At 39.5% G+C, this 19,630-nt stretch overlaps 1 protein-coding gene and 1 pseudogene across 4 annotated transcripts in view; both read right to left on the bottom strand.

The window, feature by feature from the left end:
* Nucleotides 1-736: 736 nt before the first annotated feature.
* Nucleotides 737-1,426, bottom strand: LOC131760967 (small ribosomal subunit protein eS12-like; annotated as a pseudogene).
* Nucleotides 1,427-1,470: 44 nt separating this feature from the next.
* SLC24A2 (solute carrier family 24 member 2) overlaps nt 1,471-19,630 on the bottom strand; it is a 252,875-nt gene continuing 234,715 nt past the window's right edge. For all 4 annotated transcript variants that reach the window (XM_067041427.1, XM_067041429.1, XM_059071138.2 and 1 more), the window contains 2 exons: nt 14,020-14,186; nt 1,471-10,708 (listed from right to left, as the gene is read on the bottom strand). In XM_067041427.1, the coding sequence (XP_066897528.1) occupies nt 10,459-10,708; nt 14,020-14,186 (417 nt within the window). In that variant the 3' untranslated portion in view covers nt 1,471-10,458. The remainder of the gene's footprint in view (nt 10,709-14,019; nt 14,187-19,630) is intronic.

The following is a 19,630-nucleotide window of genomic DNA, read 5'->3' as shown; positions in this document are numbered from 1 at the left end:
TAGTGTAGACACAGAGCTGTTAATAAAATGTTGGGAATTGTGGTCAGAACAGAAAGAAAAATTATGAACAGAATGAAGAATCCAATCAAGGAATAAAGAGATTAGTAGAATGAGGTGCTCCATAGTGAGGTGACTTTTCAAAGCCTGGGAAGACATTATAGAAATACAGATAATAAAGTAAAGCAAATTCATACTATTAATACTTTGGTATGATTTAGGAAGAAGTTTTATAATCCTTGGGATATTTTGTGTGTATTTGTATTTCAAGGTGTCTGAAATAAATCTGGCATACTAGATAAGCTGATTATAATTTGAAATATGTTGTTATATTAGACTCACAGTATTGATTTAAAAGGTGTAGTAGACTTTTATTAAGATTATAAATAGCATTTAAATGTTTCGGATAGCCTGGTTTATTATATTTTATTTAAGTTTGATATATTAGATTAATAGGAATTGCTTAAGTGCATAGGAAGATTTTGTTTTTTAGGTTTGTAAGTCTGTCAGGGTTTTGGAGTGTTTGAGAGAATCGGGTATGTGAAATGAGTAAAATTTTAAAAGTTCCTGAGGGAATTCAATTCGTAAATTGGGTTCGTTAGAATTTAATCTTTTAAAGTCATCAGTTAATTGAGTGTAATCAAGGAAAAAACTGACTCTGAATTCTTATTTTTATCGGAAAGTAATAGGTTTATACAAGACTTCGAAATTGAATTTAAAGGCTTAGAGCACACTAGGCTTTTGAATTTACAACTTTCAATATATTTAACTAATTAAAAGCAAATTGTTAGAGTAGTCCTTTCAGTGCGCAAGGTTCCCTCAGACATTGGAAAGCTCAAATGACATTAGTAAGCACCCCGTAAATGGTTATAATTAACAGTAACTACTTCTTGCCCTCCGTTCCTTTGAGTCCTTGCAGTGAAACTTCCACAACTGTGTGTCAATTTCTTGAGATCCTGAGGGCCCCGATTAGCTGAAGGCAAGGATGATTCCAAAACCAAAACACTTTTTTTTTGTTTTAAGAACAAGAGCCCAGTTTTCTAATTTGATCATTTCTTGCATTTGAGGTACTCCTCCATGACATTCTTGGCCTGAGACTCTTTGCCATAGTCCTTAACCACCACGCAACTGCAACCAACTACTTTAGGGGGTTTTCCCTCTCCATCAGTTTTACAGAGGCCTACCCATTCCCCCAGTTTCTTTTCATCAGCCTTAATCAGGTTGATTTGGTGCTCAGCACAAAGGGCTAACACCAACTTGACATATATAGGCTCATCACAGTTGGATGCAAGCACACAAAGATGGGCTTTGGCAGCTTCCCGAATTCCACATGCTAGGCCATCGTGGATGAAGGCGGGGTCTTCAGCACCTCTTGCAGAGCAGGATTAACGTCCATTACACCTCCAGCAGCGGTGCCTTCCTCGGCCATGGCGGCAGGGACTCCGAGGTGGCAGCGAAAGAGCAAAACAACACTTCTTTTGAGTCAATAATTTTATTACTATTACTTTTCACACCGAGGAGACTTAGTTACATAAAGTGAGATATTCTATGAGTTGATTACCAGTAGTAGAAGCACAAAGGTGTGGAAAGTGTAACATGAACACAGTGAAGAAACGCCCTTTATCAGAGTGAAGTCCGTGTGACAGAAACACATTACTCCAAACAGACTATGTACAAATAAATATAGCTTTCCATCTATGTACAGACATATTCACAGAGAATAAACTGACGCAAAATCTCCATACATCTCCTCATCCAGCGAAAATTGACCACAATAAACAAAACACACGGGAAATGACAAAAGTAACTTGGAAGTGCATCAACTGGATTCTTGTAGGGGTACAGAGGTTAAAATGCTTCTTTTAAATGGAGGCAAACAGAGGAAGCATGAGATGACATCTATCCCTAAAAAGATCCTTTACAAAAATGGCATCCTGATATTTGTAAGATAACCCGTCCAAAAGACAGTTTACGAGTTCTAGGACAATGCCTATGTTGGGGTCAGTGTTGACAACATGGTCTCTGTTTTAACACTATGCAAAGAACAAAAGTATAATTTATCTTTCCTTTAGCGCTAGCAGCCACTTCATTAAACCAGGAAGGTAGTTTTTGCTACTCTTTGATGGCACTTTTGAGACTGCAGATTGCTTGGAGATGGAAGCTGTTGCTCCTGGAGTTTTTTCCAACTGGAGCAGAAGAAAAACATCCAGGCTAGATGCAGGGCACAAATGTGAACTTTGTGTTCAGGGTTCAACAGGATTATATCCCAACAGAGGTTCCCTCATCCAGATGGAGAGTCTCTGCCCTTTGAAGAGATGCTTCAGACCACAAAACAGTCCCCAACAGAAACATCACTGGCTCTGGATCCAGACAATCTTTCTTTAGGGTAAATGGCCAATTAAACATAAAATTGATGGGTTTGGTCAATTTAACACACATATTTACTCTATAGAGATAATTTAGGTACCCAGGTGGTAGATATTTCTAGGCTATTAAGTGCCTTTTAGTCATTCTTTCAGGTTTTACTCAAATCATATAAAAACTGTGATGAAGTGAAACAAAGTTTTTAGATGTGGGGACATCTGTGTGTACATGTGTGTAAGCAGTCTATGATACTGGGCCAGAAATTATGTAGTTTAGCAGAAAAGGAAAAAAAACCCCAATGCATTATGAAGTCTCCTGTTTTATATGCTTTCTTCCCAAGGAAGGTTTATAATTTAGGCATAATAAATTATTGATAAACTGTATATCTCTATTTGCCACTTTTATAAGGGAACTTCTTAGACCCATCCTATATTTACATAAAAACTCAAATAAACCTTAAATTTTCCAGGTACATATATGCTAATTATCCATTTCACTCTCTATATTGCTTTACATAACAAATGGATTCCTGAAAAACAGTAAATCTATAACTTAAAAAAGGAAATACTTTCACTGTAGTATCAGAACTTGCTATTTAAAGGAACTTGCTATTTAACAAGCTATTTTGAAAGTGAAGAATGCTTTTGTGAAATGAACAATTTCTTTGATTTTCACTTTTATTAAAGTACACAGGTAAAATTTATCAGATTAGGATTGTCTAGAATAATTGTATGCCTTAAAAAACAGAACAGATAAACTCTAATTTACAACAAACAATACAAAACAGGAATGACTCATGGACTGCTTATCGACTGACTATATTCAGAAGCCCTGAATATATGTATTATTGGTATTTTATGGCTTTAATTAAGACAATTGTCTCTTATGAAGTATTGATACTATAAAGTGCAATATTAAAAAATTTAAAAACCTAAAAGGCATCCATTGTCCTTCAGTTTTAGCCTGATGAGAAGACTCGGAGATTTGTTTAATTAAATGGCAAATAATTTTTTACCCTTAATTCCTGCATGTAATTTCATCCTTAAAATTATTTTATTTGGGGATTCAGACGTCATTCATTCATTCCTTGTTTTTTTTTCTCTTTTTTTGATGACATGACTTAAAAAATTAGTATTCTCTTTTGGTTAGTTGAGTGCTTTTCGAGAACTGTCAGTCCCAAGGACTTAGTTACTTCCAGATCCTTCGTAAAGGAATATGCAACCCAATAAGTAAGAATGTAGGAGCAAATTTCCAGCCTTTTGGTGAACTGTACCCCATTTTCCTGGGCCACGACACCAATCAACAATCTTACAATTCCCAGCCAACCCACCACACAAGGAAGTAAATGAGCTGCAATACTGGGTGATGAGAGGTGGTCCAAGCATTTCCCCCATTTCCTATTTAGAGTGAAAATATAGATTCTTTTTGGTAAATCAGTGTAGGTAAGTGCAGGTCCAGAGTTCCTGAATGATCTCCAGTGGTGTCTCCCCCATGCTGAGTACTTGTTGAGTGTGGGATTATGACCATAAAGACGAAGTCCGTGAGCTTCACCTCACCAGGGCCTCAAGACAATGCCACATCAGTGTTCAGACTTTTCACCAGAGGATAAATGCCTGTTAGTACTTGTTGAGTTGAGGCCTACTGGTGCTTTTAAGGCATTTCTGTGACTCTCTTGTAGTTGTGAATTCTGTTCGCATTTTAGTATCAATAAGGAAGGAGTCCCTCCCCCAACCCCCCAAGAAGTAGTCAATTACACAAAACATAAGTCGTTAGGGGCACGGGGCTAGCATTTTTCTATCTTCACCTTAATGTGGAGATGGAGAAAAGGCTCATTAGACTTGCCAAGTACAAGTGGAGAGGCTGGTGGTGAGAACCTGGAAGGGGCGTAAGCACTGGGCCCAGCCTAGACTTGAAAACTGGAAGTGGGGTTAGAAAGAAACAAACTGAGACTCAGTAAGGCCCAAGGGAGAGGGGCTCATGGTAGGTAAGAACATCCATTCAAATGCACCGGGCAAGCTGAGAAATGCACTCGCTTCACCTGCATGTCTTGGAGAAAGATATGGAAGTCACAGGGAACACAAGATTAATGTGAATTAGCAATGAAGTGTGACTTTCTAAAAGGTAAGGGGCACAGAGGAGTGCAGAAGCAGGGGGTAAACACTCGGTCTGAGGCTGTCATTCTGCCCTATTCAGACCTTATACTTGTGCCATGAGTAGTTAAAAGGTTCCATGATTTCAGAGCAACATAAAGTGTTTAAAAAGGCTTAGTAAAGAAAAACTTAAAAATTATTGATGGTTAGAGAGAAAGACTCAGAAATAAAAATTTGAAGATAACGTTTGATGCAAATAGATAAAGGGTCACATAGTGGTGACTCCCAGCTCTGTCAGGGGTAAACAGTGAAGAGTGCCCAGATGCAACTTCTTTTCTGCCGAACAGAAACAAAACAAATAGGTGAATTCATCACCTTGAGGGGCTGGGGTGAATCTGGAGGAAGACTTTTCTGACACGGATGGTTGTTAATGTTAATAGCTGATAGACCTGGGTTACACCAGGAACATCTATGCTAGGATTTCTTTCCTACAAAGGGATTGTCTTTTGGATCAGGGTGATAGGTTGAACAAGTGCTCTTAACAGAACTAAACCTTTGGCAAATTCAATGCCAATTCCATGGCACTCTTTCACACTTAGGTTTTATCAGTTTTTTAAAAAAAATTCTTTAAGGTTTTCCAGGCTGCCAACCAATCATTTAGTGGAAGGGCTTTGGCTTAGATAATTTGGTGTTCCATAGTGTCTTCACTATTTGTTTGCTAATTTGAACAGTTGCCTATCCAGTCATAATTAGAGGCTCCTTTTTCTCTCTAAAAAACTGGCTGACTTGTGGATTCCTGGGCCCTTTGTAGCTTTCTCTCACTTTGTTTAAAGAAAACTGCCACTAAAGACCATGATGGAAATCAGGTGGTGCTGGGCGAGGCCGATGCCCTGTGCATGAGGAAGGTGGGGAAAGCGGCAGTCAGCACGCTGGGGGGGCATCTAGGTGGAAAGCACGTGTGACTTCCATAACAAACGAGTGTACCCGTGTTTTCTACAGACACCTAAAGGCTCCTGGTGATTTCTGTGCTGCAGCCTATGCCTTTTTTAAAAAAAGATATTTATTTGGTTGTACCAGGTCTCGGTTGGGGCAGGCAGGGTCCTTAGTTGTGGCGTGTAAACTTTTAGCTGCAGCATACATGTGGGATCTAATTCCCTGACCAGGGTTCGAACCCAGGCCCCCTGCATTGGGAGTGCAGAGTCTTAACCACTGCACCACCAGGGAAGTCCTGCCTGTGCCTTTTCGAAGCTCCCAGTAAAGTGAAAAAAAAGAGCGTAATCTCACAATAAGTAGTGGAGTTCAGCTGGCTCTGAGTGTGCCTTTCTTGCTTTTCTTGTTTGCTAGATATTTCAATGAATAGGAAGCTGTGAGATTTAAAAACGAACCACAAAGCTAGAGAGGCAAGGAGCTAACCTCAAATAGATAGTGGAGTGGAGGCCCTTACCTTGCTTCCCAATGTCTTCTTGAGAGGGGAACATATTTTTATCTGGTACTTTATATAGGCTTTTGTAATTGGGTAAAAAAGCCTGAAATTTGTAATTATTTAAAACTACACAGGGATATATATCAATGTGATATTTGCTTTCTTGGGAATCCTGGTAAAAGTAAGTTAATTTCCCCTTTCTTCCTTTCCCTTATTCTTTATTTTTTCACTAACTTTCTCTTCACAAGCCCTCACCTACTAATTGAAGACAGTCTTGCTGCGGGAGGTACAGGAGTTGAGCATGAGTCTTTAAAAAATATTAAGCCAGGTGGTTATGTAAGATCTGGCTTAGCAAGAATGAGCATTAGCTTCTATAACAAGCTTTCAGGAGACAGCTGATTTTTCCAGAAATCACCCTGAGAACAGTTTCCCTTTATTTCTTCTGGAACAGAGCTGTAACAATCCAATTAATTATTACTAGCCACTTAATTATTGGAGTAGCAATCTGTCCAGGTGCAAGGAAGCACAGCATGCTCATAATCGTGTGTGTGTGTGTGTGTGTGTACGCACGTGCGTTGTTGGTAGATGTAGGGAAGAAAGCATATTGAAGTTTTCTGACATGCTTGGATTCAGACCCACGTCAGATATTCCAACCCAGCAATTTCAGCAGAGCAGTTAACATTAGTCCCATCTTTTCCAGCTGTCTATCTGGCCAGCAGCTCTAGCTATCTGTTGTCACTTCCTTGGTCAGCTTTCTGTTAAGGTCGTCTTGGGTGGAGGGCTTCCCTTGATAGCTCATCCTTGTCACAGAGGAGTTTAAGAGCTACGAGCAATGGTGGGGAGCCTGCCACCTCTCTCCCTGCCCAGCAGTGATGTACATTAATATCATCAAATGTCTCATCAGCAAAGCAGCTGTGTTTTGCTGAAAGGCCTCCAAACACCTGATTCACATCTTCCCTAGAAAATAAATGATAATGGCCCCTGTCAGCTGACACCTGTGAGAAGCCTTACAAAGCATTTTTCCCAAATATAAAACAGTCCTTGCCTCTTTTTATAATCTTCTGGGCAAGGCTTTAGGAAGTTCTGCTGCATCAGCCAAACTGATAAGCAACCCTCCCCCTTAGTCCGTGTACGTTACTGTGTTTTCCTGACCTGCCGCTGCCTGGCTCAGCTTAGGCCAGGGAAGCTGCATGCAAACCTTCTCATCTCCAGCTTCAGTTCTTGAGGGTCTAGGCAGGTTCAGAGGGCAGCTGAACTCGGCGTAGGCATTCCCAGAGGCAACTGAGAAGGGTCTATTTGGGTATTCTCAGCATGAACCAAGTCGTTCCCCCGTCCTGAGGCTGCCTAGGGTGACAAGGGGAGGTGACAGCAAGTAAGACCTGCTTGGTTTGCTGCAGGTAAAGGGAACCATTTGCGTACAGCTCATTTATTTTAGATTGAACGGTAAGAGGTTGGCTCTTGAATTTTTGATATTTTTACCCTGTTCCAGAAAAACAGAGTATCTGTAGTCTAAATTTTTTTTCCCCTGTACTTTTGTACTGTGCATTCTTTGCCTCTACATCACCATTAGGGATATGGCTGGCCATTTAATATACAGGGAGGGTTCATGTGTGTATGTTTGTATGTACTTGTGCACGAAACAAACCTTATGAGATCAGGAGGAAATGTTCCCTTTGGTTGTTGGTGCGCATGTTTTTCCTTTCCCTTCACTAAGGCAAACTTTGGTGCTCCCTGCTTTTGAATCCTGGATGTAACTGGGTCAGAGGGTGATGATGTTAATGGTATTGTGTGTGTATATATAGATTTGGTATGAAGATATATATTTATATATGTATTTACACAGGCACTAGAGATGAACTACTCAGAAAACCATGTTGTGGAAAGTTCTTTCTTATAATTATGTTAATGATTTGAATGCTTTTAAAGATCCACTGTTGCATCCTATACACTTCTCTCTGGGTTTACGCAAGCCCAACACATAACCTCACAGACAACTTATAGAGGGCCAGCAGGGGCAGGGAGGGACCTGCATACTGGCCACTGAGCCAACACTCTACACCCTTGACGTGGGAACTGGGCTCAGAAAGAGCATCTTCTCAAATGCAACTTTTCATGACTGACGACACTCCCTAGGAAGGGAGCTCCCAGGCAAGTCAAATGCTCTGTGGCTGCTTGCATGAATCTTCACTGTGAGCTGGGAATGAACGGGAAGGAGCGAGGAGGCAGGGCGAGTGTGGGGAAGGGCTTCAATAAGAACAGGGTTGCACTAGACCTCCCTCCTCCTTTCTGGTTTTATATAGTCAATCTGCAATTGAGTCAGAGTCACCTACTCAAACCTTCTTTCACACAACAAACCAGTCCATCATACACATTCATGCAATAAACAACTCTGCTCCCCTTCAAGCCATGCGCAGGGAGAACCATCAGAGTTTTAACTCAATGTTCACTTACTCCTTCTGTTGCTCTCAGAGGAACGAATACGAATTCTTGCTTCAACACAAAATCCTGCCCTTGATGAAGGAGACGTGGGTCTCTCTCACACAACTGTAACACCCGACTTTGCAAAGTTGGAGAGGCTGGGAAGCTGGCCTCCTGGGTGGTGGCCATCTTGGCTTCTTGCTTTCCCACTGGGCTTCCACTCAGAAGAGCAACGATGGGCACCTGCCTGTGACTGCCATGCTCTGTGGAGTGGGCTGAGGTTTTGTGGAAGGAATGCTGAGCTTGATCTTTATCTTTATTCAGTTGTGAGTTCTGCATCCTGTCTCCCTGTGTTAGGAGGGACGTGCTCACCGCAAAATCATAGCAGCATCAGTGACACAACAGACTGGAGAGAAGCCATGGTGTGCGCCAACTTAGATGCAGGATGGCTACAGAATAATGCGCCATCCTCTATTTACTTTTTCAACTGATTATAAGGAAGCATGATTTGGGGAAATGAAAAACTTGGCATGTTTTTCAGTAAGTTAGTCCACCTAATCTTTCTTCTCTGTTGGTTTTATTTTCTTTTGACATAGACCTGAGAAATCATACAAAATGTCAAACAGAACTTGGGAGCACTGAATGAATGAAATGAAGATGTCCCTCGAATGCTCTGAAAATCAGATCCTTGAAGTGACTGGCTTGAAGCCAGTGTAAAGAAGCTGTTGAGTGTAGTCTGCAGTGTACTCTGTGAGCTAGAAAGAGTCCCAGATGGTGTCCTGATGGCAGGAGAGACACCCGTGGTGCATGGGCTTGAACCAAATCCTGGTCCTGGCACCACTAGACATAGGACTCAGAAACCTTCCTAGTTAACAAACGCCTTTCCAAACATCTTGAAGCTGCCTTAATGCAAGCAGTATTGATCAGAGTCATTCTAGTTCTATTGGTTGGAGGAACAATGATTTCTTTCTTCAGCCACTGAAGCCCTTTATGGCCACACTGGAAGATGCATTAAAGAACCACCTCCTTAGGGGGCAAGTCCTGCTGAGTGCCTCTACTGGATGGTATTTCTTAGTACATATCCACGCTCTCTTGGCAGGCATTTTCATGCCCTCAGCATCAAAATACGTCTGAATGAAAATCACAACTAAACTTGCCCCCCTTCTTTTGATGATAATGGGACATGCATTGGAACAGTATAGGTTCAGTTTATATAGTCTTGCTGTCCTAGAAGTGCACTAATTTGCTTTGCAATCATATTTTCTACTTGCATGCTGGGGCAATATATAACCCCCACCCCCCCAAACCCAACCCTGGTCACCTCCCCCTTGCCCCAAACCAGTATCCACCCAGCCGGGGTTTTACCTCTGAATGTCCCAATAACCCTGTCGGTTTCAGAGAGTGTACCCCCGTTGGGGTGGAGAGACAGTCTTCCCGGTTTGGCTTGTGGGAATATTTTGGAGGGCTCATTTCAGGGCCCCTACAGGCCCTCTCCAGCCAGCCCTCCCTCGTGCAACCTATTTTCCTAAAATATCCACCATACCAGGCAGAATCCCAGTATGTCCAAGGTAGGCTGAAGGTCACAGCAATGATTCTCTTAGCTCACCTCTTGCACTTAAGAGGTAAAGCTCAGACTGAAGGTCGATGCCCCTCTTCAAATAGGTACTAGAAATATACTAGAGCTATCCCTGAAAAGATGCAGTTGTATTTATATATATATATATATATTTATAATTTTTCTTTCTTTGTATTTGTATACAGGTATGTACTACTCTATAGGTGTGGAAGGAGAGGTATAATACAGGAACAGGCAGGGGTGTGTGCATGTGCATCTATACATAATATATATATTTTATATGTATATATATCACCTCTGTCATTCTTTGCATCATGACAATGACCAGCGAGGAGTACCTGTCAGCAGTGCAGGGAGAGAAGCCCCAAATGCTGGGATCTCTGTGTCTCTTGCATGGAGCCACTGCAGGAGGCAAGGATGGGAGCAGCCCAAGAAATGAGTGGGCCCAGCGTGAATCCATCCTCTGTCAAAGCCACCAAGGAGGAACACTTGAAACGCCCAGGGCTGTGTGCCAGCGGAGGTCAAGGAGCCTACAACCCTGAGCGGGGAGGGACAGTCCATTTTGTTGGCTCAAGATATGGCTTTTTCTGCTAGATGGAGACAGGGCACATGAGGATTCTGTCTTCCAGGAGGACGCTGACCACGAGGAACCCAAAGTAGAGGCCAAACATGATGAAGCCCAGCACTTTGTTCATCCTCCATTTGCAGAGGGCGATGGAGAGGATGACGAAGAGCAGCATGATGAAGAGGAGGACGATGGCGCAGAAGAGGCCGTTGCTGCTGACAGCCACGGGTTGGAACCTGTGAACGATGGTGTACAGGAGCCAGGGCAGTGGAAGCCTGTGGGAGAGAGAAGCAGGGTAGAAGGGGGCGCAGTCAGGCACGCTGAGGAAGGCACAGGACGGAGCATCAGCTTCTCGGAATCTGTGGCTGGAGACGAGTGTCCTGTTAGGTTCACTAGGACTCAGGCCTGGCCGAGGCAGGAAGTCATACTTACAAGGAAGTCAGGTGAACTTTAAAAACCTTGAGCTATTTCCCAATCAAATTAGGGAGAGCAGAGAGAATTTATTCTACGGTTGAACAAGATCAAAGACATGGCTGCTGCAGGTGATTTCTGAATTTGATTTGAAATAATTTGGGGGGTTTCCTTCCTAGATGAGACTAAAGTGTTACTCTTAGCCCTAAAGAGGTGAATTGGAGGATCTGTACAGGATGACAGGAGGAGATGATAAATGGAGAAAAGGTATAGAAATCTGTGGTGAAAATGACCAAATTATTTTTTTTAAATGGAGACAGAGAATAGCAATCACACACACACACACACACACACGCATCCGATTCTGGTGAAGTTGTGGTTGACAGCACTACAAATAGATAAAAACTCTTTGGCGGAAATATGACATTTTTAATACTTTTGACCAGTCAATTCTATTGTCAGGGATTAAGTACAAGGAATAATTTGAAATGCAGATGCAATTTTATTCAGAAAGGTGATCATTTCAGTGTTATTTTGAGTAGTGAAAAATCAGGGATAACTTAATCTCTAATAATAGGCAGCTAGTTAAATAGCAAACTATAAGTCAATGTAATTTTATGTAGCTATTAAAAATCATAAACTTATAATGATACAGGTAAATGTTCATGGTATGATTCTATATTTCAAAAGAAGGATAAACATAAAAATCTAACTTCAGTAATAAAAAAGAGTGGTGTTGGTTTATATTTATGTTTTATATATGCTTATATGTTGGTTTGTATTATGCTTTATATATATTTATGCTTTATATGTATTTTTAAAATCCTTTACCTTGAGTATGTATGAATCCTATAAATAAGAAGAAAATGCTAGCAAGACTATGAAGAAACTGTTACACTCAATATATTGCTAATGACTTTGTAAATTGGTATAAACTCTTGGGAAAGACTTTTTGGAAGAATATACTACATCAATAGCCATCGAAATGTTTATAATCTTCAATCCATCAATATTTCTTGAAGAAATTTATCCTAATAAAATAATTAAAAGAGGAGATGTTTCTGCATAAAGATGTTCATAAAACACCCATGATATCAGAAAATTGAAAAAAATACAAAGGTCCTACTAAAGGGTAAAGGCTAAACTGAAAGCAACAGGATGGAATATTTTGAAGCCGTAGAATGTTAATTATGAGAGCTATGAAGAAACTTAGAAAAATGGTTGATTTACTAATTTACTAATAGATGTCTATTCTTTGCTAGGCATAAATGGCTTTAAAATGGAAAAATAAAAGCCCTCCAACAGGGCAAAACTGATTATTCACTAAGAAAACTTTCTGAAATATTAGGAGAAAAACACACAAAAGTTAAATGTTTGGGGGTAGTAGGATTACGGGTGATTTTCTTTAAACTTTCATTTAAGTTTCATTTAAGTTACAAGATAAATAAAATTTAAGAACAATGAACAAAAAGCATCATGCAATTCACTACAATATTTTTCAAAAACACGACAAATTTGTCTCATAGAACACTTGTAATTTTTCCCAATATGTAGGATTTTCTCTTTTTGTGCTACAGAATATTTTCTTTCTGTTTATACAAGATATTGACCAAGAAAACTACTCTAAATGTGTGGACAGTGGAACTGAGAAACACTGTTTATACTAGGGATGTCCTTCCTTTAAAATACACCTTTTCAGGCATTCACTCACTCATTCACTCGTTCATTCATTCATCCATCCACCCATCCATTCATCCATTCATTCTACAAACATCTGCCAAACCACTGCCATGCATTAAGCATTGTATTAGGCTTTGGGGAGTTCTTGTTCTTGGGGAGTTCACAGTCTAGCAGGAAGACTGATAGGAGCATGACAAGAGTGTGAGATACAGATATACAGAAAGTATATAGGAGCACAAGCCCCCAGGCAAGACTTAAGGGAATCAGAAAAACCAGGATTTGAGTTGACACTGGAAGGGTAAATTGGAGTTTTCCAGACAAGCAGGGAGGCCCCCTGAGGGAGAGGTCCCAGCAAAGGAAGAAAGAATGGTAGGAGAGGGCATCTTTGGAACTCAAAGGTGGTTCAGACAGTGGAAGCTCAGAGCAGGGTTTTATGCACAGGTAGTGCTGGAGTTGAGAGCACAGACTCTGTTCAAATCCCAGCTATCTCATTACTAGTTGTGTGAATTCTGTGCCCTTCGGTTTCCTTATCTGAAAAAAGGGGATGAAAATACATACATCATAGGATCGTCGTGTGGCTTAAATAGATAAAAATGTATGTACGGTGCATGTGGTAGATACTGAATGAAAAAATTATTATATATATTAGGTAGTGGAAAGGATAGAAGAGAACAATATTCAAGAACAATATTCAAGATGTTCAATGAGAAAGTAGATCCGTTTTAGTGGTCTTCCAAACTCAAATGCAAGAGCTCAGTTCTTCCGGGAACATAAGGACAATATCCCATGTCTTACTTTCTCAAGGGGCTCTCCTTCAAGGTTGTTTATCAGACTACTTTTACTTGGACACATTAAATGAAATGATAGAGATGACAGCATCCCTCCCCGATAGGATCCACTTGAGATTATTCATATTGAGAACTTCAGTTTGCTTAACTGTAAGAACAGATCTCATCTTCTAACTTTCAAAAACCCTAGAATATCTTCACCAGCACAGATAAAGAAATGATAATGCCAAACCTGCCAGTATTTTCCAAGGAAGGAGATGGGATATTTTTTCTGGGCCTATGTTTGTTTCAGTCTGCTTTCCAATCCAAATCTCATCTGAGGCTGGTGGGGACTTTTATTAGAATTAGAACATAGAAAAAAATACAGTGAAACCACCAGAGCATCTCAGTCACATATGAATTTTGAATATTCATGACATATAGCCAATACCATTTTATAGGTGAAATTCTCTTAAAGTATTTCCTACAACACCCACTCTGTATGCAAGTTATGTGTTTCTGCCTGTCTACGGATAACTTATTCTTCATGAAGTTCTCTGAAAATGAAAATTAGAGTTGGTGAAATTGAATGGTACTACCAGTCTTTACTTTCTATTGGTATTGGTTGGTTTCGGGCTCTGAGATCCTGGTCATGTCTTCACAGCTTCTAAGAAGACAAAGACAGTGGTGGAGCTGATGTGAACCTTTATACAACTAGCTCTACTCACCCTACAGTGATGTCAAAAATGTTGCTTCCAACAGAGCTGGACACAGCCATGTCCCCGAGCCCCTTCCGGGCCACTATGACACTGGTGATCAGATCAGGGATGGAGGTCCCAGCAGCCAAAATGGTCAGACCCATAATCTCTTCACTAATGCCAATTGTCTCTCCAACCTAAAAGCAACGACAGGGACAAATATATGAGTGTTTGAAGTCACAAAACCATCAAAACCACTAACATTTGAATGCAACTCCCTTTTAATGAGTTCTTACTCTGTGCTGTGCTGAGTATTGAGATGATAACAAGGAATAACACCATCATTGACAGAAAGGATTTTATATTTTAATGATATTCAGACCCAAGGGATCAGGAATGTTCACATGAGGATTAAACAGATAATCTCAAAAAAGAGCTATAGAAGACTAGAGTGCAGCCTCTATATGGTTTTTATTAAGACCAGGCAGGGGAAGCAGAAGATCGGAGTTATAAATGCCAATTGGTCATTGGCTACAGGGGCCAGTGCCTGACAATGGCACCAAATCCTGTAGCAGATTTGCCCCTGGATTTATCATTGAAGATTAAGAATTGACACCCAGTGTTCCCATTTTTCCTTAACATTTCCTAGTGTCTATTACCCACTCTTAAACACTTTTAGACTCTACCATTTTCACAGAAAACTTGATTTTGGGTGTTTTGGGGTTTTGTAACACAGGACTGTAAATCAGCAAGGCAGCCATGGAGAAAGCAACAGTTAGGGAATCAGAGGACCTTGGTCTAAGGTCTGGCTCTGGAATTTATGAAGTACTTGACCTACTGCTAACTGGACCAATTGGGCAATATCTTTGATCCTCACTTTCCTTCTTTTTTTTTTCCTTCCAGCTTTATTGAGATATAATTGACATACAGCACTGCATGAGTTTAAGGTATAGAGCATAATGATTTGACTTACATACATCATGAAAAGATTATCATATAAGTTTAACGAACATCCATTATCTCAGATAGATATACAATTAAAGAAATTAAAAAAATTCTTTTTCCTTGTGATGAGAACTCTTAGGTTGAGTCTCTTAAAAACTTTAATATATAACACACAGCTGTGTTACTTATATTTTTATCCTTGTTTTCTGATCCATAAAGTGGGTATGATAATACTTACCTTATAAGGTGGTTGTGAGGACTAAATTATAATTTATGGAAAAACCCTTTGTAAATGGGTTTGACAATGATGTATGTCATCATTGAAAAGTGACAGGGGGACATTTATTACATTCTTTTGCTCTTTGCCTTTTAAGACTGATGACTTCTCTTTTGGACAGTTGGTCTAGCCTTCAATGTATGCTCCTCCAGTCTCTTGAGAAACGTGTTTGTCTTCTTGTTGTCTTTCTTTTAAAAACTTTATGTATTTTCTGGAGTTGGTGAACTGAAGTTCTGAAAGCCTTTACGACAATTCTTTCAGTTTGGTTTCCTACCTGATGACGTCCAGCATTTTTTGAGAAAATGTAAAGGGCCAAAGTAGCATGTAACAATAAAGGTTTTGGGGGAATAGAATAAACTTATTTCTTTTTTAAAAAACTGAAATATAGTTGATTTACAATGCTGTGTTAGTTTCAGGTATACAGCAAAGTTAGTTTCAAGTGTACAGTTATATATATATATATTTCAGATTATTTTCCCTTATAGGTTACTACAAAATATTGAGTATAGTTCCCTGTGCTATACAGTAGGTCTTTGTTGGTTATCTATTTTATACATAGTAGTGTTTATGTTAATTCCAAACTCCTAATTTATCCCTCCCCCCATTTCCCGTTTGGTAACCATAAGCCTGTTTTCTATGTCTCTGGGTGTATTTCTAGAATAAACCTATTTCTAAATCTCTGTTTTGATTTATAGGAATAGCCTGGTTCCCACTAGCTTAAAAACATAGTTGGGAGCTATTTTTATTTTGATGGTCATGCCTGCTCTAGAGCCTGGTGAGCTGAACTAGTTTACCTATCCTCGTGGTGCACAGATTTACTGCTTCCCATTAGAAAGTGACATCTATGTGAGCAGGGACATGGCCTTAATCACTATGGTCTCCCTAATAAGCAGAACATAGCCTGGTACATAGCAGGCTCTCAATACCTATTTGCTGAATAAACAAATCAATCTGCATACTTAGATGATTTTAATAGCATGATTTTCACTGACTCTCCTAGAAAAAGTTAAACAAGAGTTTTGTACAAAAGTGCCCTATTTGAGCAAAATATTCTCCCTGATGACATTTTTTGTTAGATTTGGAGTGAAACATTTTCTTTTTACAAATTTATTTATTTATTTTTGGCTGCATTGGGTCTTTGGTGCTGTGCACGGGCTTTCTCTAGTTGTGGCAAGCGGGGGCTACTCTTCGTTGCGGTGTGCGGGCTTCTCATTGCGGTGGCTTTGTTGTAGAGCACGGGCTCTAGGAGCGTGGGCTTCAGGAGTTGTAGCTTGAGGGCTCAGTAGTTGTGGCTCATGGGCTTAGTTGCTCTGCGGCATGTGGGATCTTCCTGGAACAGTGCTCGATCCCGTGTCCCCCACATTGGCAGGAGGATTCGTAACCACTGTGCCACCAGGGAAGTCCACGGAGTGAAACATTTTCAAAGACTGTGAAGATGCTGACTAAATGATTGTCGCCCTCAATAAGTTCCACACTATCTAATACGTTCTTAGTAATTTAAAATCTTAGAGGGAGTTTTAAAGCAGTGACTATTTTAAAAAAATTCGTATCTGGAGTTTGAATGCCACTACTGACAATAATGCAGAAATTGAAGAGAAGTGTTAATGGTAGTGTGGTTAAGAGTGCTGGCATGGGGTACAAAAAGCCCTGGGTGCAAATCCTAGCCTGCCACTCCTTGGGCACAGTGGCCAACTTCCCTGAGTCTCAGTTTTTCTCATGTGTAAAATGGGTATAATAAAATCTACCCTCAGAGTTGTTGGGATGATTACATGTGATGACGCATATAAAGCAAAATAGCAGCTAGTGTCAGGCATAAAGAAAATGTTCAATAAATATCAGCTGTGATAACTCAGACACTCCTCCTCTCCCTCTCCAAAATATCAGAGTGCAACCCTCGGGGTTCTGGCAGCAGGGACAGAAGCTGGTTTAGCAGGGTCAGTTTACAATGTGGGAAATCACATGAATCATGATGAATTTTCACTGTACATCAAAACCCTGATGACTCTGGGTGGCTCTAGAAACACTTTCACTGAAGCAGAACTAGTTTTCAGAAGCTCATTTTGAGTCTATGTCACTGAAGTGGGCTTTTGGTGAGTCAGAGGCAAGGTGATGGGTGCATGGATGGGACAGCACTCTGATCAAATCAGGGAGCATCAGAGGAGTTTATAGCTAGAAAGGACCTCAGTAGTCTCTTGGGGGAATTCCTTTGTTTTCTAATAGGAATAAATAACGAGGCCACTCAGAATCCATATCCAGTGCTGCTCCAATATTCCATGATCCAGTTCCTTGCTGTGGTTTAGTGAGGATCTGCAAAATGTCATATTGGCTAAATGAGACATGAGGTTGTATCTGACTCTTAGCATTAACTGAGAATTAACATCTAATTAACTAGATGCGGGATAGATTTTAGTCACAGGTTCTCATCACCCATGAAATTTACTAAGATGAAGATTCAAGATGTAAAAACAAAAACAAAAAACTCCCCAAACTAAAGGAAAGTATGCACAAAGTGTTTTATGTGAAGGGCATTTATTTTTGGCCAAACAGTAGCCAAATAATTGTATTAAATAGTATTTATTATTGGTAAAACTGTGGATAACAAAATAGTTGAGCACTAAATGGTACACTTGTTATCTTTATAGCTTTTACAGTTTAAAAGTACAAATGATAGAATTAGAGCTACAGACTTAGAACAGAATCTGCTATTTTAATCAGCTGTCTGGATATTTTGAAAGAGAAAGCATTTCTTTGGAGTAAAGAAAGAGAAACTTCTCATTCATTATTTGCTAGTAAGGCTTCTCTTTATGCACTTTATATTTCTGCGCTTTTTTTTTTTAGTAATTATTATTGTTCCAGACATTGTGTTTGTATTTTTCTACAAGAAAATGAAAAGGAAACAGGATTGTGGAATTAAGATAATCATTTAAAAGTAAAGAAAGAGATGGAAGCCTGTAGGATGATGTTTCCTAGTATGACTGAAGAGAAATCTCTAGAAAATATATTCCAATAAGTGAAAAAAATAACTATCTTTCCTTTATCAGGACATGGAAGAATAAAAATGATTATTAGGAAAGGCCATTATATATCTATAAATGGCAAAGAAACACTCCTTTTAGCCTGGAAATCTGGAGGTTGAGAAGGAGCTTACCTTCTGCAATGATTTCTGCTGGGTATCGGTAGCAAACATCTTTCAACAAATGTAGAAAATAATGACTTGGGGGCAAACAGAACTTCTTCAGGGGGCCGAGGATTTTTGGAAATATTAAGGAAGAGTAATCTGCGGTCAAATGTCAGTAAAATAACTGTGATAGGAATAATATAAAATATCTTGTAGGAATAATGCTTGGTTTATCAGCCAACATTTCCAGTGGATTTTGTTAGTGATGCCATATCTTCTTTCTGAAAAAATTAAGGTGTAATTTCCATATAGTAAAATTCACCCTTAAAAAAAAGCATACTGTTCTGTGAGCTTTGACAAATATATGCAGTCCTGTTTCTCCACATCCTCATCAACAAACGGTATTGTCTGTCTTTTTGGTTGCAGTCATCCTAATGGTTGTGAAGTGGTATCTTATGTTTATTTTTAAACAACTTTATTGAGATATAATTCACATACCCTAAAAGTCACCCATTTAAAGTATATGATTCAGTGTTTTTTTAGTATATTTATAGAATTGTGCAACTATCACCAGAATTTAAGTTCAATTTTTCATCATTCCAAGAAGAAACTCCACACCCGTTAGCAGTCACTTCCCATTTGCCCTCCAACCTCCCCAACTCTAGGCAACTGTTACCTACTTTCTGCCTCTACAGATTTGCCTGTTATTCACATTTCATATAAATGGAATCATACAACATGTGATCTGGCTGTTTTCACTTAGCATAATATTTTAGAGGTTCATTCACACTGTAGCATGTATCAGTATTTCATTCATTTTTATTGTAGAATAATATTCCATTGTGTGGATATATCACATTTTATTTACCCATACAAGTTGATGGACACCTGGATTGTTTCTACTTTTTGGCCATTATGAATGATGCTGCTGTGAACATTTGTGTATAAATTGTGCAGATGTTTTCATTTCTCTTGGGTATATAGACAGTGGAATCACTGGATCATATGGTAACTCTATGCTTAACATTTTGTGGAACTGTTAAGCTGCCTACAAAGTGGCTGCACTGTTTTACATTCTTACCAAAAATATATCAGGGTTCCAATTTCTATACATCCTCTCTAACACTTGTTATTTTCTGTCTTTTTGATTATATCCATCCAAGTGACTGTGAAGTGGTATCTCACTGTGGTTTTAATTTGCATTCTCTAATGAATAATGATGTTGAATATCTTTTCTTGTGCTTATTAGCCATTTGCATACCTTTCTTGGTGAAATATCTACTCAAATCTTTTGTCCATCT

The sequence above is a fragment of the Kogia breviceps genome, chromosome 8, assembly GCF_026419965.1.
Source record: "Kogia breviceps isolate mKogBre1 chromosome 8, mKogBre1 haplotype 1, whole genome shotgun sequence".
NCBI lineage: Eukaryota > Metazoa > Chordata > Mammalia > Artiodactyla > Physeteridae > Kogia > Kogia breviceps.
Note: the sequence above shows the minus strand (reverse complement) of the source record. Positions and strands in the feature narration are given on the sequence as shown.